The sequence below is a fragment of the Loxodonta africana genome, chromosome 15 (genome assembly GCF_030014295.1).
Source record: "Loxodonta africana isolate mLoxAfr1 chromosome 15, mLoxAfr1.hap2, whole genome shotgun sequence".
NCBI classification, from domain to species: Eukaryota; Metazoa; Chordata; class Mammalia; order Proboscidea; family Elephantidae; genus Loxodonta; species Loxodonta africana.
The window spans coordinates 78,880,368-78,898,748 of NC_087356.1; the positions used below are offsets into that span (position 1 = coordinate 78,880,368).

General features: G+C 40.4%; 2 protein-coding genes across 5 annotated transcripts in view; both read right to left on the minus strand.

The window, feature by feature from the left end:
- Positions 1-2,281: 2,281 nt before the first annotated feature.
- ATP5MG (ATP synthase membrane subunit g) lies at positions 2,282-11,717 on the minus strand. Its single transcript, XM_003418169.4, has 3 exons — positions 11,562-11,717; positions 3,827-3,987; positions 2,282-2,483 (listed from the first exon to the last, which is right to left on the minus strand). The coding sequence occupies exons 1-3, from the start codon at positions 11,611-11,613 to the stop codon at positions 2,385-2,387; spliced, it is 312 nt and encodes a 103-aa protein (XP_003418217.1). The 5' UTR covers positions 11,614-11,717; the 3' UTR covers positions 2,282-2,384.
- Positions 11,718-17,430: 5,713 nt separating this feature from the next.
- Positions 17,431-18,381, minus strand: part of UBE4A (ubiquitination factor E4A) — a 29,328-nt gene continuing 28,377 nt past the window's right edge. For all 4 annotated transcript variants that reach the window (XM_064269000.1, XM_064268998.1, XM_064268999.1 and 1 more), the window contains one exon: positions 17,431-17,870. In XM_064269000.1, coding sequence (XP_064125070.1) covers positions 17,744-17,870 — 127 coding nt within the window. In that variant the 3' untranslated portion in view covers positions 17,431-17,743. The remainder of the gene's footprint in view (positions 17,871-18,381) is intronic.

Here is an 18,381-nt window from a genome sequence, read left to right on the forward strand (position 1 = left end):
ATAGCAAAGGAGGAGGAAGTGGCAGTGAAGTGAGTAGTAAATGTTTATTTTGAGGACTTTCTGGTGTGATCATGTGGTTTAAAAAAAAAAAAGGTCACATTACAGATCACGGATCAACTAGGCTTCTGTAGGTTCTTACTAGTCCTAGCTCATCTCAGACCTTTAAAAATGTTTTTGGTTGATTTTAATACTCGTTCATTGCATGCAATCAGAAACTCATAAAGGTAACCATTATCATAGTAGTCAGGATCTTTTCCACCTTTTGCGATGCCTAGTTTTAAGTTACCACATTCTTTTCAGAAAGAGGTAGTTTCGGTTTCTGACCACCTGTGTTTACTGCAGATGCAGTAAGCTGGGCATTACTTCATACTTCAGAATAGCAGTAGTTTCTATGGAGACTTTCCTGCTTATCACTTAGAAAAGTGCCCTTATTAGGCTGTTGTGTTGTTAGATGCCATCAAGTCGGTTCCGACTCATAGTGACCCTACAGGACAGAACAGAATTGCCCCATGTGGTTTCCAAGGAGCAGCTGGTGGATCTGAACTGCTGACCTTTTGGTTAGTAGCCCAGCTCTTAACCACTGTGCCACCAGGGCTCCCCTTATTGGGCTAAAGCAGTAGTATTCTGAATGCAGTGGATAAATTTGGGACTGACTGGATAATGGTTTAATACTACGGCCAAGATGCTTTTCAATAAATATGCAATCATCTTTTGTTATCATCAACTGGTACTGCAGGTTTTGGTATGGCTGCAAGAGAGTTACAATGGACTTAGCAAGGTGACAATGAGCCAACCAAAGAATTGTTTAGATTCCCAGGAAAAGTCAATGAATGATCAATCTTCCCTATATCCTTAATAAAGTGGTTTAAGAGGACAGACTGATACTAATTACTATTTCAGGACCTAATATGCTATTTAGGCCAATGGGTGATACTAACTTATAACTTTATCTGTAGGGTATTTTATTTTTCAAAAAATAGGGTCTAAAAATCATAAAGCCAGACAGACAAACATATCAAAATTATATTAACTCTAGCAAAATTAGATCAAGGTTCTTTTTCATTCTGTCCTATCACTGAAGATGTTACAGAGTTACACACGTAAAATACCAACCTGCTGTTCTTTCTGGAGTAAGTTCCTGGGTGGCACAAACAGTTAAGTGCTCAACTACTAACCAAGAGGCTGGTGGTTCTGAATCCACCCAGAGGCACCTTGGAAGACGGGCCTGGTGATCTGCTCCTCAAAGGCCAGAGCCTTGAAAACCCCATGGAGCAGTTTTATTCTGCACATACGGACTCACCATGAGTCGGGACTGACTCAATGGCAACTAACAACATTCTCTCTTGGGGAGCTATATTCACTTTGACAAGTACCCCAATATTTATAGACATAGCTGTTGTCAAAAGGATCTTTTTGTGATTTTAGCAAAGAGGAACAGTCCAAATTTTATACTTTATGACATGATTTAACTCTATCACTCGGCACATGGTATTACTACTTCTCCTACTGTAGCAAGTTCTAGTTTTCTCAAGGCCTGGCCTCCTATTTTCCTAAAAATAAAGCTTTAACATCATGTACTTAAAACTCTGGTCTCTGCCCTGACAGGGGACACAACAGAGAGTCCCTGACAGAGCAGGAAAAAAGTGGGCTGCAGAACTCAAATTCTAGTAAAAAGACCAGACTTAATGGTCTGACTGAGACTGAAGGAACCCCAGAAGACACGGCCCCCGGACTCTCTGTTGACCCAGAACGAAAACCATTCCTGAAGCCAACTCTTCAGACAAAGATTAGACTGGACTATAAGACATGAAATGATACCTGTGAAGACTGTGCTTCTTATTCTTAGTTAAAGTAGGTATGCAAGACTAATAGAGCAGCTTCTGTCTGGAGGCCAGACGAGAAAGCAGAAAGGAATATGAGCTGACAGAACGGACACAGGCAATCTGGGGTGGAAAAGAGGAGTGTGTAGTCACGTTACAGGGATAGCAACTAGGGTCACATAACAATGTGTGTATAAATCCTTGTATGAGAAACTAACTTGAGCTGTAAACTTTTATCTAAAGCACAATAAAACAAACAAAAAAAAACCTTCGGTCTCAAATAAAAATGTTATCCTCATATATATGTTTACCAGGCTGATATATTCACATATATCCTTTTCAATTTCAGGCTAAGAAAGACAAGCATTTGTAGCTGTATTAATGTGTCAAAACAAAAGACACCCCAACTTAATACGAAGAAAAATTGTGACTTTCCACGTAGTATTTGATAGAACATCGAATTTCATACATTATCTATTTTATTCAGATAGCAGTCTGATCTACACATGGTCCAAGAACACTCAAACAGTAAATCAAATATAATCAGATGTTAAAGATTGGTCTTCAAACATCATAGCCAATGATGCCACGCTTGCCTATGATCTCGCCGATATAAAACCACATCCACACCTCAGTGGCCACCAAACCATTCAGCAGAGCTTCCTGGAGAAAAAAAAAAAAAGACAAATTTTAAACGTACATTTTTTTCTCATATATTGAAACCTATTCTATTCTAGGATTAAATGACAGAGAATGTTAAGGATGTTTTTCAAACTAGAGGGCAGTTTTAGTCCAAGTCAAGGATTACTGAGGTTAACTGTGTTCAACTGCTGAGAATCCTTAACTTCCAATTGTGTAAGGTATGTAGTCCAGAACATGTAAAGTCTTTAAAGACCCGAACAGATTTAACCCTTTCATTATTAGTTTACGAGACACTTTACTTGCCCTAAAAGAACCCACACCCTGGAAAGAGCTGACACGTTGAGACAGGGCATTCATACGAAAGGACGGCCCCAGGAAGGCAAGTCTCTGAAGAGACACTTCTGTCTGGCCGAAGAAACCTGTTGAAAGATGAAGGGCTCTGTCTTCCCCCTTAGATATCATTTTTATTCATTTATTATTTGTGTCAACTCTTTCCAAGTATTCAGAAATTACTCAGTTTCACAGTCCAATGCTTTACTGCTCTGAAGAGACAAAGTACAAATAATGTTCCAGAAAGCATTGTTTCATGCACACACAAATATGGATCTTGACAATCTTTTTGAAAAAATACCTTTCCTACAAAACTTAGCACTTCTGCAAGCGAATTTTCCCCTTCAAATTAGATAAGAAGTTATTAGAAGTCTTCTGGAAAAACAAACAACAACGACAAAACAAAAACAAAGAAAACCCCTGTATTTTCCAAGATATAGGTCCTAATAATTTCAGTTATTTAGACTTTTTGACCCTTTACTTGGATCAGTCAAGTAAACATAAGATCCAAGGTCTAATTCTTACAGTCTTTAGATTTTTATCTTCATGCCAGTTAATATCACTTCATATCATATTATACGCTTGTCCAGGTTTTGAGTTTTTTTTCCCTCCACACGAATGTTAGCTTCCTGAGTGTGATATGATCCAAGAGATCTTTTGGCCCAATTAGGGACAGTTCTAGGACTACAGGTGAAAACAAGTACAGAATCAACAAAGTTAGCCATTCTATTTGAGTATATGATCCAAAGTAGGAAGAAAAAAAAAAAAAACCTCTCCTCTCCTACTGAAAATGCTTACTTCTTTGCTACAGAATAAGCCTACCAGGAAACTAAGAAAACAGTCCATTATTTCTACCCAGATGACAAAATTATAAAAGTAAATGTCTTCTTAGGCAGTCAAGGAAGAGATTATCTCTCACTATGTTGGGTTCAGTCTCACTGGAAAAATACATATATTAATCAAAACAATCTGAAAAACCCTAAGGGAAGATATTTTCTTTTACGGACATATATTTTCATTTGGCCTACAGTTACCTTAACTGTGAGCTGTTTATAGCGACCAGTTTGAGCACTGTGGACTATTTTTTTCAGGCTCTGAATAGCTGTAGGGATCTCAGCAGGGGTCGGAGGAACCAGCTCCACCTTGGCATAATACCAAAATGTGGCCAATCGAGGCTTCGAGTAAGTTACAGCAGCTGGAAAACAAAACAAAACAAAAAAACCAGGATAAACTCACTGGAGACCGAAAGAAGCAGATGTGTGGGTTGAACACAAATATTTATTCATGCATCACATTCATTCACTGCTTGTACCAAATGTGCACCCAGTGTGAAACGTCAAAGCTGCTCCCTGGTAACAAGAGGCTTTTAAAGATGCAGAACACCTGTGTCACAGGGGAAGTTCAATCAGGCAGGAAGCCTATATGCACATTCAATTAGGCCAAGACTTCACTAGTGGCCAGCTAGTCCTGTTACTTCATTTATGAATGGCAAATCCAGTTAACTGTAAAGTTACCAGAAGCTGGATTTGAAAACAAGAAAACAGCAGCCACTTCACCGTATTTTCTTGGTAGAGAGACCAGAGTAATTTGCAGGGAAGAGGTGCAGAAGAGAAGGAGCTATACAGAATGGCATCCTTGAGAATAAAATTAAAACTGTCACAATATTGGCCACAAGTCCAGATGGAATTATACCAATTAGTATCCATTTTTGGTATCCTCATCAATCTGTACTGGATTAAACCTTTCTTTAACAAAAGCACAGCTGCTGCTCCTTCAAAAACACAACAAATGATAAAAGTAAAATCTACATGTATTGTTAAAAGTAGCCCAAACTCCAATCTGTTATTACTAAGCTGAAATTCCTAAAGGATTTACTATCTCAAGAAAAAAGATCCTTAACAATCACTATGGTAGTGATTTCAGCAAGAAAAAAGCATTTTATAAAAACCATTACAAAAGAAATGTAACAAAAATAGCAAGAATGCATGAACATCCATGCAGCATCTGTTGTTCAGAGACGAGTTATCCAAGGCTCTTAGTGCTTTCTTTGTTATTAATTCACTACTCTTAGACTTACTATAAGAAGTCCCCGGGCGGCGCAAATGGTTAAGTGCAGGACTACTAACCCAAAAGCTGGCAGTTCAAAGCCACCCAGAGTTACCTGGGAAGACAGGCCCGGTGATCTGCTTCTGAAAGATCAGACTTGAAAACCCTGTGGAGCAGTTCTGCTCTGCACACAAGGGCTGCCCTGAGGTGGAGCAGACTTGACAGCAACTAACAACAGACTTACTATCTCCATCATCCTGCACTTGGGACCATGGGTCAATCTTCAAGCAAACCTAAAGCTCTAAGAGATAGTTCTAAAGAGAGCTAGGAATATTTGTGTGATAGGGCAATCAAAAAGTATAAAGTCTTGAGGAACAGTCAACCAATTATCTTTAAAACTATCTTTAACACAGATATTTTATCCTTTTGAAAATGAATCAGTATGCTATACATGAACACTGTAGTTGGTAAATTTGCTTCTTGGGGGTACAGGTTTAAAAATCCGAAACTGCTTTCTAAGTGTAAGCGGGATGAACAAAACCTAAGTAAATGGATGGTAAGAGCCAGGTTTCTCACTGTAGGAGGGAAGTTATACATAAGCGGGAAAAACCTGTGGTACTCCATTAAAGTCAGAGAAGCTGTATCGATTCATGTTTAGCTTAATATGTATAGAGTGACATACAAAGAAACATTATAAAAACCAGTCCTCAACTTTATATGGAATGTCAAGAGGCTCCAAATAGCTAAAACAATGTTGAAAGAGAAGAACAAAGCAGGAGGACTCACATTTTCTGATTTTAATGAGTCAAAATGGACTTGATGGCAATGGGCTTGGTGTTTTTTTGAAACTGTCCTATAGGGTCACTATGAGCTGGAATTGACTTGACGGCAACTTTTTTTTTTTTTTAATACAGCTATAGTAATCAGCTGATAAAATAATACAATAAATAGTGTTGGGAAAATTGTATTTTTACACGCAGAAAAATGAAACAGGATCCACGCTTCACACCATACACGAAAACAAATTCAAAACGGATTAAAGATGTAAATGTGCAACCCAAAACCATAAAATTCTTATCAGAAAAAAGAGGGCAAGGCTGTCAGGCCTAGCACTTAACAATGGGTTATCTAACAATAACAAAAACACAAACAGCAAAAGACAAAATAAAAATAAATATGGGACCTCATAAAAATTAAAAACTTTTATTCATCAAAAGACTTTACCAAAAAAGTGAAAAGACAAGCTACCAATTGGGAGAATATCTCTGGAAACCATTTATCTAACAAGAGTCTAATAACCAATATATGTAAAACTTTCACAACGATAACAAAAAAGACAACCCAATCATAACGTGGGCAAAGACCTGAATACATATCTCACCGAAGAAAACATTCTAATAGCCACCAAACACATGAAAAAATGCTCAGTGTCATCAGCCATCAGAGGAATGCAAATCAAAACCACAGTGAGATACCGTTCACTCCCACTAGAATGGCTAAGATAAAAAAAACCCCGAAAATAACAAATGTTGGCAAGGATGTGGTGGAAACCTGGAACCCTTACCCACTGCTGGTGGGAATACAAAATGGTAGAGCCCTTGTGGAAAAGTGTACTGGTTCCTTAAAAAAAAAAAAAAAAAACTAAAAATAGAACTACCATCCCAGAAAAAAAAACCCAGCGCTGCCCAGTCGATTCCGACTCATAGCGACCCTACAGGACAGAGTAGAACTGCCCCACAGAGTTTCCAAGGAGCACCTGGTGGATTCGAACTGCTGACCCCTTGGTTAGCAGCCGTAGCACTTAACCACTATGCAACCAGGGTTTCCAGAACTACCATATGACCCAGTAATTCTACTCCTTGATATATACCTTAAAGACTCAGAAAGCAGAGACTCAAACAGAGACTTGTGTACCAATGTTCACTGCAGCACTATTCACAACAGCCAGAAGGTGGAAACAACCTAAATGCCCATCAACAGATGAATGGATAAACAAAATGTGGCACATGCATACAACGGAATACTACCTAGCCAGTAGGAGAAATGAAGACTTGATATCTGCTACAACATGGACGAGGCTGGAAGACATTATGCTGAGTGAAACAAGTCAGTCACAAAAGGAAAAATATTGTACGACCTCTTTATATATAAAAAGATAAGAAAAGGCAGATGTATAGAGACCTCCCCCAATTTTTTTTATTGTGGTTTAGGTGAAAGTTTACAGCTCAAGTTAGTTTCTCATACAAAAATTTATACACATATATGACTCTAGTTGCTATCCGTGTAATGTGACAGCACACTCCCCCCTTCCCAACCAGGATTTCCCGTGTCCATTCAATCAGCTCCTATCCCCTTCTGGTTTTTCATCTCGCCTCTGGCAAGAGCTGCCCCTTTATTCTTGTGTATCTACTCTAACTAAGAAGCACACTCTTCGCGAGTATTATTTTATGTTTTACAGTCTAATCTTTACCTGAAGAGTTGGCTTCAGGAATGGTTTTAGTTCTGTGTTAACAGAGTCCAGGGGCCATGTCTTCTGGGGTTCCTCTAGTCTCAGTCAGACCATTAAAGTCTGGTCTTTTTACTAGAATTTGAGTTCTGCACCCTACTTTTTTCCTGCTCCATCAGGGACTCTGTTGTGTTCCCTGTCAGGGTGGTCATTGGTGGTAGCCGGGCACCATCTTGTTCTTCTGGTCTCAGGCTGATGGAATTCTCTGGTTTACGTGGTCCCTTTTGTCTCCTGGGCTAATATTTTCCTTGTGTCTTTGTTGTCCTTCATTCTCCTTTGCTCCAGGTGGGTTGGGACCAATTGATGCATCTTAGATGGCTGCTTCCTAGCTTTTAAGACCCCAGATGCCACTCACCAAAGTGGGATGCAGAACATTTTCTTAATAAACTGTTATGCCAATTGACCAAGATGTAGAGACTAAAATTTATTAGTGCTACCGGGGACGGAAAGGAAGGAGGAGAAAAGGGGGTGCTTAATGCTGATGGAAATATTGCATTGCTTAAGGGTAGGGCTGCATAGCTGGCTATTGTAATTGCTGCCAATAAGTTGCACATCTGCAAAAAGCTGAATTGGCAAAAGTGTGATAAACATATTTACAATAACAAAATAAATAAATAGAGAGTAGTTGCTAAGGTTGCTTATGTACAACCGAAATCCTCATGGGATTTGGTTTCTTGGTTTGGAGGTTTAGAGACATGGTTTCAAGCGACATCCTATTTAATTGGTCTAATAACTTGTTTAGCGCATCTGTTCTACCTTCTAGTTCATTACGTAGTACCTGGGGTCTTAAAAGTTTGCAAGAGGCCATCCAAGGCACAACAACTGGTCTCTATTCACCTGGAGCAACAGAGGAAACAGCAGCATCAGGAATGGAAGGAGGATATGAAATGTGTTGGTAAATGCCTCCATGAACAACTGCCTCCTTTGTCATGAGGCCAGAAGAACTGGATGGTATCTGGCTACCTTACTGAACATTCTGATCAAAGATTCTATAGAATCCTGACCAAATGGAGGAAAATGCAGTATAGAATTTCAAATTCTCATGTAATCCAGACTTCCCGGAGCCACGAAGGCTGGATGAACTCCTGAAACTACTGCCCTGAGATAATCTTTAAAGCTTAAACCAAAAAACATCCCCTGAAGTCTTAAAACCAAACAGTAGTTTAGGTTAACTAGTAAAAAATGTCTGCCTTGGGCAGTATGCTCTTTTAAGAGCTATCTATATGCCCTGGTGGCACAGTGGTTAAGCATTTGGCTGCTAACCTAAAGGCCGGCAGTTCAAATCACCAGCCGCTCCTTGGAAACCCCATGGGGCAGTTCTACTCTGTCCTATAAGGGTGCTGTGAGTTGGAATCTACTCGACGGCAATGGGTTTTATATGGGATCAAACTGACAACAGCAACTTGAAGATTGGCCAGGAATTTTAGGGGGCAGTGGATTTATGCTAATGAGAGGAACAACTCAGAAAAGGAGGGTGAGAATGGTTGCGCCACTTGAACAATATAATCAGTGTTACTAAATGGTACACGTATAAACTGTTGAATTGGTATACGTTTTGCTGTGTATATTCTCGACAACAATTAAAAAAAACTACAAACCTATGTACATACGCGGGTTTTTATACATACATTACCTAGCTTTGACCACTGAGCGGTCCTAGAACCAATAATACTGTAGTGACAAGAAACGCATTTAGCATACAGATCTTAGTTTCTAAACACCACCGTTCAATAAAAGAAAGTAGGGCTCCCTGGAGAGATGACTGATTATAAAGCAGGGCAAGGAAAATACAAGACGATTCTTAAGCATTTTGTAGTACCAAAAAGTAAGGAAGTACTCAAAAAACAAAAAGATGGGGGCATATCAAAGGGACAGAGATGCCAACCTGAAAGAGCTCTCAACGGCCAAGACCAGAACAATGGAACAATTTGAATAAGGAAATAAATAACAGTACTGGATGTATGTAGTATGAAATAAGTATACATGAGTCCACATAATATGAAAAAAAAAAAAAAAAAGACAAATCTTTCTCACAGAAAAACTCCATTTAATAATATATATAAATGCTTTCTCCTATAGGAAAACAAATTTAACCCCCCCAGGCTATAGCAAAACCCAGAAACCCAGTGCAGAACGAGAGTTAATAACTTGCTTCTGAAGAATAGAGAGCATAGAAAGAGAAAAAATAGTAACCTTCCAGTCAAGAAACCTAGCAAAATGCCCTTTAACCAAGCGATAAAAGATAATATCACAAGTGACATCATATGGATATCATGCACCTCCTGATAGGATGGGATGGGGGCACTTCGCCTCTACGGTATTCTTTAAACAAAAGCCCTTAGCTCCAGTCTAATCATGAGAAAAGCCAGACAAATCCAGATTGGGGGACATTCTACAGCATACCTAGACAGTATTCCTAGAGTCTGACAAGGTCAGGAAAAACAGGGAAAGATTAGGAAACTGTTAACAGACCAGATGAGACTGGGGAGACATGCAACTAAGTGCAGTGTGGTACTTCTGGATTAGATCCTGGAACAGAAAAAGATAAATGGAAAAACTGGTAAAATCCAAACAGTTTTGAATTTTGTTAGTAGGGGGAAAAAAATCAAACTATGATCTTTCTGGGGAAGTTTGATGATAAAATTACTTATATCCATCAACTTCTTTGGCTCTCAGGTGAATTAACACATACAGTCAGTAGTTTTTATTAGGTACTTAATATTCACATTTGATACACTGAAGTATGTTATAAAGCAAAATATATTTCTACTTGCTTAGCAGTTTTGCCACAGTGAGTCCTGCTCTCTGAGTACATCTAGAAGAATAGCAACAGTTATCTTTCAATTTTTCACACTAATAAAGGATTTATATAACACACACATTAGCAAAATTATTTTGGTATTACTTTTCTTTTTGGATTTTATCATTGAAATTAGTTCCCAATTTCCCAACACACACCCCATCTGAAGATGTGAAAGTAAAAAAAAAAAATCTATGAAAAAAAACCATTAAAATACTAAAAAAAAAAAAAAAATTGCTTCAAGGCTGACGCCTCTATCTTTCTCTTTTTATTTATGTAAAACTGTAAAGCTTTATCAAAACAGATACCTTGATAATCTTAGATTAAGTAAAAGCTGCAAACTTAGGATCTTTTGGGAAAGTGTGCCAGCTTCTGAAGGAGGCGAGTTAAGTATTACAGTATCTGGCACAGAAAGGCCTTCAGTAATAACTCCTTCTTTGGCTGCTTGTGGAAAGGAGCAGAGAATGAATAAGAAAATACCAACCAAAGACGGTAAAATAGGTTCAAAATCATTACGTATTATCTTTTTTAAAAATTCTGCTTTCTACTGACATCTCAGAATCAAATTTGACTGAATGCTATTATTTGGAGAGATTAGGCCCTGAGCCACTTACTAGAGCATAACACATCTAACAAAGGAAAACAATTTAACTTATTTCACTTTGGGAATAAAACGAATACCTTATTACCCAGGAGACACCTGAAATATTTCCTGACAGGACAGGGTTGTTCAGAACAGCGGTATACCAGTGAGGTTTCGGCTCTTCAAAGTGAAAAAACTCCACGAATGCTAAGTACTAATAATAAGAGATTACTGTTTACACGCATGCCTTCCTGTGCTCCCTGGGGCAAGGCTACTCATTCATAAAGTCAATTCCACCAAGAATTTTCCTCGGATTAAAGTGGAAGGATCTCAGAGACTGGCCAGGGGACAAGGCAAAGTCACCGTCCTAAAGCTCACCCGCCCGTGGAGGTTTCTGCAGACTTCCAGGTATTCCACCGAGATCAGACGACCTGACGAAGTCGAGTTCACGCGCTCCCACCCGAGCCTGCCCTTCCTCTGCCCAGCTCTCTTCCTCTCCCCAGCGCTCCTAACAGAGCCGAAGCCTCCATTTTCCTACCGCCAGAGCTCTAAGGTCAGGGGCCTGCAGGTAGCTGCTGGGCGGCTCCGCGGTTCTCCACTCTCTCTCCGCACTGCCGTGGTCGGCAGGAAAGAGCTCCCAGGCTGCACGACGCGCTCAAGCCGCGGGCCGAGCGACCTGAGCGCCGGGGCAGACGGCGAAGCCCGCCTCCGGCTCGCTCCCCGCCGAGGCCGCCCGTGGCCCACGCAGGCCCCCAGGCTCACCGCGGCCCGCCTCCTACTCTCAGGCTCCCGTCCGCCTGTGTGCCCGCCTCGGCACTCCGACAGCCCGCTCACCGTTCACCATGGCCGGAGTCTTCTCCACCAGGTTACGGACAAACCGGGCCATGCTTCTAGGATGGAACGGCCGCTGCCCCCGACGGCCGGCTGAATGTCACCTCCGGAAGGACCCGCCGCGCCAGGACCCCGGCCCACTTCCGAGGCCAGGCCTCCTCTCTCCGCGCCGGTCCAAGATGTTGCAGTTTCCGACTGACTTTCTGGAATTCGGCTGGTCAGTTTTTTTTCTTAGCCACCGAGGAGAAAGTGAATATGAAAAAAATGGGACCAGAGGACACGTGAGGAACGACGGGGTTCCGTGGAGAAACAGGCATTTCCTGGGACAGCCCCTCGTGAGGTCCGGGAGACCGCCGCGGCCAGGAAAGAAGGGCGCATGCGCCATGGGCCTCCCGCGCTTTCCCTAGCGCCGAAGAGTGGGAGGGCGTCGCTGAGGTTTTCTGGACTAGCGCCACGGTTTTAGAGGCAGAGAGGAGGGTCCAAGGCCAAACGCGAAGTTGTGGCAGAGCAGACACTACACAACCTAAGTTACCTGACTCAGCCCGTTGCCTTTCCTTAGCTGATCCTTTGTCACCCTTCTTCCCCCCACCCCCCACCCCTCCTCATCCTGTATCAGGATCGGAATCCGATTGCCCTAGCTCTCTCAACCACAAGGAGCTATAAGGCTGTGAGGAACAAAATCACATTTACTCAGTCTCTTCTATGCTAGATATTTTGAAATTTAAATCCTGTGTGTTAGGTATTGTCTCCATTGAGACTGGGATTGGTAAGTGATGTGTCCAAGGCTACAGGTGGCAGAAGTTGGAATCTGGAGGTTGTCGTATACAACACTATCAGGTTAGGCATGGTGCTGATCTGGGAAGACCTCCTAGGAGGGGATCCTTGAGTATGACAGCGTTGAAACATTATAATTTAATGACTAAACAGAGATGTATGTAGAGAACTGGCATTTGGTGAGTAGAGCAGAAAGGCAAGTGATGTACCCTGGGGGATCCTGAGCAGAAGTAAAACTGATTGACAAAATGGTTAGAGGTGGGCAGAAAAATTAGAAGTGATGTATCAGAAGGGTCCAAGACAGCATTTTAGGTGATTCAGCTGCCCTTGATACTGCAGAGAAGCCAAGGATGAGAAAGCTCGTCCAGATATATGAAAAGTTTTTGACACTAGCTAGAGCAATTTGAGAGACTTAGGAGAGAAACCAAAGTGAATGGATGGGCAAAGGTAAGAAACATGGCTATAAAGGAATGTTTATAAAGGGGGATGTGGAATTTATATAGAAAAGGAAGGAAGTTGGAGGGATTAGCCTTGAAATGGAGGGGCCTTTTCCACAGATTGATGATGGGACGGAAGTGTAAGAGTGGAGATTCTGAAGGTCTATCTTACCAGTGAAGTAAAAGGCAAGGTCATCTGAGTGTGAAGGGTAAGTGGGAGGGTAGGAGAGAATTTGAGGAATGAGATGAAAGTGTGTAATAGCTGTTGAGGAAATCAGGGCATACAGAATGGTTGTTGGACAATGTCAGAGACCATGTTTGTGGCTACATCACTCTAAAGAGTGTGTCATCTTTCTCCATCAGTGGCCTTTAGCTTGGATATTAGAGCAGAGGGGAATGGTTGGATTAGATTTATCTAGCTGAGGTCTTGAATGTCTGGGGTCATAGAAACAATGGACAAGAAAGGGGAACATGATAGTGAATGATTAAAAATAAAAAACTGAGGTTTAGGCCAGATAAAGAAAAGAAGGGAAGCCAAAAGGGAACTGATTAGGAGAAAACGTGTCATGAGATTCATCTTCTGATGACTCACTCCAGGGCCTCCTTCAGCATTCTAGTAAGGCAGATGAGGTCAGCCAGGTCACGCACACTTGATACTACCTTTAAAAAAAAGGGAAGGGCAGAGTCCTCTGAATTTTCACAGGGATATCTGGAACTGCCTTTAGTTTTTTCTTTTTTATTTTAGTTTTCATTATTATTGCTTTTTATTATCAGTATCTTTATAAATCTGATCTTTGTCTTTGGAGGTTGGCATAAGAATAATACCAGCAAATTAAGTGTGCAACATTGCATGTAGTACAGATTAGTAACCATAAGATGTTAAAAAAAAAAAAAGGACGGTAGTTAATTGTGGTTCGTTGTGACTTGAATACATCCGGGACCACTTGATGAGAGCAGCACAACCCATTATCCACAATTCCGAAACCCCAAAAGCTCTGAAATCCTGAGTTTCTGAAAACTCACTGAATGCAAAACTCACCTGACATCTTTTGATGGGAAGACCTGACTTTTCCAATAAGCCACTTTGGAAAAACTGTTATTCCCCCCCCACCCTCAAAAAACCAAAAATGGGGTAAATGTTTTGGACAGTGTTTCTCAAACTTTAGCGTACATTAGAATCTCTTAGACGACTTGTAATAACAGATTCTGTAACCTGACCCTATGAATGCCGGTAAATTTCCCTTAGTCTTTAGCCCAAACTAGATTTGGCCAGCTGTGCACGTGCAGAAGGGCCAGCTGTGACGCTAGGTGACCTCAACAGAGGCGGCAGCCAACAAGAGGAAGGAAAATCATTACCCAGACCCTTTTTAGAAGGGAGAGGTCTGACGAGAACCACATCACTTCCTGGTCCCTGGTCACCTTCTAGAATTTTCTCTACCAAGTACACCTGCGCCACCATCATCTTACTGCCCAAAACACATAATAAGCCCTACTTCCTGTAGCTCAGGGAGTCGGATCTGAAGAACATCCTCATGGCTCCTTGCTTTGCACATTGCAATAAAATTACTTCTTTTTTCTCAAAGACCAGTGTCCAGGTAATTGGCAAGCCTGAGTGCGCGAGACAAAGACCCAGCTTCCTGGGTTCAGTAACAATTCTGGGCCCTGTCTCCAAAGCTCCTGATTTGGTAGGTACTCAGGTGGGGCCGAAAATTAACATTTGTTAACAAGTTTTCAGGTGGTGCTGCTGGTCCAGGGACCACATTTGAAGAACTGCTGACTTAGAAAATGCTAGCCTTTTATCCTGTAGCCATAGGGGTTGGTGCTTGACCCAAGCTGAATGAACTGTACTCTCTTCCCAGAAAGTGTAGTTGAGTTTCAGATACAGATAATCAGTGTATGTGGGTGGCTATAACCGTGAGGTGGCCATATTCCTCCACATGGACCAGAAAATAGAGCCCATCTGTTCTGAGAAGGAAGAACAAAATAGATACACAGAAGTAGAAATGAGGGATGAAGAGTCCTGATGACGTCTCCATTCCTGGTTCCAGGTCCTGCCCGAGTCTTGGCTGCAATTCTGCCTGTGGTGAAACTGCCATTAGTTTTTAATACTGTAATAAAGGAAGTGATGACAAAGGCTGTAAGTCAGGTGTTCGTTTATTAAATATAAGTTTTGAATAAACACCCTCAGGCAAGTTTGATGAGAAGTAACCTTCCTGGAATGTTTTAAAATACAGGTATGTTGATCGAGTTTTATTTCAATCAACCTTTTTGTTGTTTTGTTCTTCATTTTGTTTCTGGGTTCCTTCCCTGTTTAGCAGTTAGAGCATGTATGTTATTTCCTCACAGGTGTCAACAGTGCAGCTTCAGGCACCCAGTAGGCTTTTGCTCTGTGCAATGGCTGCTTAGCAACCAGCATCAAATAAAGGAAGGAAGCTTTTGTAGAATGTGATACCAAGTAGCAACTGGCATCTTCAACTGTACCATTAAAAAACCTTTTCCTTCAGTTTTCAAGCATCCATTAAAAAGTACATTTAAAAAACCCAAAAATTCAGACTTTCATAAAATCTATGTAAGTAATCATCCAAGTTTAATATTACCCTTTTGGTAGATGATGAGCAACACTAGAGCTGATTAAAGTCTTCATTTTCCTATCATATTCCAGCAAAGCCAACACATAAGGACACCAGGCATGTCAGAAAGTTCACTCTAGTAGTTTCAGAGCTGCTTCCGAGTTCCAGGCAATGAAACACCTCTGCAGGCTTCCCAGTGCACATACGTACTGTTAATACCAAAATGATAATGTTTAAAAGTCTCATTTTTTGCATGTCCTTAAATTACTTCACAGCTAGAAAGAAAAAAGGCACAGAGGACACTTGGTTTCCTTACCAATAGTGGCCTTATGCTACACGCTTGCCTTTGTGATAACTTAAAGACGTTCAGCAGCATTAATGATGCCTTAGCCATTCGTAAGTTTCAGGAAAAGAGCTTTAAAAAAAAAAAAGCTTGAAGAAAAGGCTTACAATCTAAAAACTAAACACAGAAGTAGAATACAGACAAGTAATACAGGCAGCAAAGAGGTTGTTAGCTAGAAAGCTGCTGAAAACAGCTGCCTTCTGAGGTTTTGTGCCCATTTTTTCCTCTAATTTTCTCCTGGTCTTTTTTTCCCTCCTTCTTTTTCAAATTAAAATATCCTATTAGATTGATTTTGGAAGATAAATATATGCAGATAGTTTATTTTATACATAGTTCGTTCACAGAAAGGGAAAGGAAGAAAATAAATATGAAATGAAGAACATTAAAAAAAAAAAAAAACCCTGTCAACTCACACATTAAAGGCAAGGGAGCACACTGAATTAATCTTACGTTCTGGCATTCGTAAAAAGGTCCTTGACTTCCCTTTCATTTATAAGCACAGCAACAGGCAATGTCTACTTTACACCTAGTGTGGGATACCTGCTCTGATTGGAGGTTTTCTAGCTGATACCATCAAAATACATCAAGGACTGCTTATAGCAATTTGTGTTGGGATATCATAAAACTACCATCCTATTTGAAAGTGGCCATGGTTACAATAATGCCCTTTAAATGAAGCAATGATCCCTGTTTCCAGATTATATCACTCTTCTTGTCTCTCATATCTTCAGGTTTACAGGGACAGTGACATAAAGACAGTCCCTAGGGGGATGTGCCTCCCTCGGCATGTTAAGCCACACAATTGAGTACGGAGCTCAAGCTCAACTTGTGAAAGTGAGGCCCATCCACCTACTAACTACACAGGGCTAGGTAGATATTTAAAATGGCTTACAGGCAAGGTTGTGCCCAAATTCCTATTTGTAAATTAATGACCTGAGTCGGAAGCAGCTCTTAGGAGTCAGGTCACAGGCCAAACAAATATTAACTATATACATTTTATAGTCTCCGAATTTTATTCAGTATCTAGAATGTGTCAATCAGTAAACATGGCCACACACTGTATACATTTACCATGTGAGATATGCTATACAATACAGTGGTACTCAGTTTACACTAGACCAATATAAAAAAAAGTACATGGTGTATATATATATATATATGTATACTGAGATATACTGTTGATATTAGTGTCTTGAGATTACATTCTTCATGGTTATGATATTTGTTGCCTAACTCTTTTACTCAGGCCTAGTCCTTGTAGCAAGAGAAAAAGGGTCCAACAGCATCCTATTTATTCCCTCACTCACCCCAGCATTTTTTGAATAAAGTGTCAAAGCTTCAAGTTTGCCCTACCAATCCTCATAAAAACATTTTAGGGCAAGTGTTCAACAGCGACAAGGGAGAGTGTCTGAGATAGTATCTTTCGGTTACAAGATAACAAAAATTAAGGGCTACCAACAGAAATTGCATAAGATTCCTTCTTTCCTCCTATCTTGTCTATCATCTTATTTGAAAATCCACATAAACATCAAGGTATCTGCTTTCATGTGAAAAGTCATTCTATATCATTACAGAGCTATAACAAGGAAAAGGGCTCAATTCAGGAGGACTAGTAAATACCTTGGTAACACAGGTCTTTCTGATGATATCAGCTGTCAGTGAAACGTGTAATATCATACACTTAGAAGCAGTGCTCACCAAAAACATTTGAGCAGCACTTTGAAGAGAAATAAAAAGGTGGCAGAAAGTTTTAGTAGTTTGAATTTAATATAGATTAATTTATGGTCAGAAAAGGGAAGACGAAAGAATAGGATGAGGGAAAGGGTGAGAATTGGTGATGATCTCTAAGGATGGTGACGCTATAAGAAGTATAATCTTCTGCAAGCCAGGGAAGCACTGTAAAGTTCTTCGGAATCTTAATTATCATAATTTGAGCCAGAGGAGTTCTTTAATTTAGTAAAGAAAAAAAAGAAAGAAAAGCAACAGAACCAGAAAGAGAAACCACAAACAATTGTTTATCTACTCTCTGGGGTTGGTTTTGGTTTGTTTAGTTCACAGTATTTATTCAAGTTGCTCCTTTTGTTGTTTCCTTTCTGCAAGCCACCGCTGGATTTTTTCTTTTAGTTCTGTGTTTGGCCGGATCTGGTCCATGGTGAGGGGACTACGGTTAAAGGGATCTGTTTGGTCACTGGGACAAAGAGAGAAAGGGAATTAAGGTTATTTCCAAAAGTTCCAACAGTATAAGCCACAAGCAGAAAGCCCAGACATCTCACTCTGACCCAGGCTGAAGCTGGCCTGACTAGCACATGTTATAACTTTGAACTGAATGCTGACTTGGGGTTCCAAAAAATGAAAATACACAAAGGGAGTGATTCAGGAAGTTTCTTTTCTTTCTAAGCACAGATTTCTTAGCCACTCTCTCTTTCTGCTTCTTAACAAACTTCATCTCAACATTGCTGTTCAGATATTTGATTCCAGTGGATTAAAAAATGCTATCCTTCTGCCACCAACTTTTAGGTTTCCCTAAGGCACAGAGACCCTTGTACATTCATGTCAGTGTAAAGAGCTGTTTGTGGTTTTCAAAGTAACAGATTTTTGAAACAATGTATTTGAATTATAATGTATGTAATTAAAAATAAAAAGGATTAAGTCTTATAAATTGACACTCGATTTAGTTAGCTGACTGCTATACAAGTAAA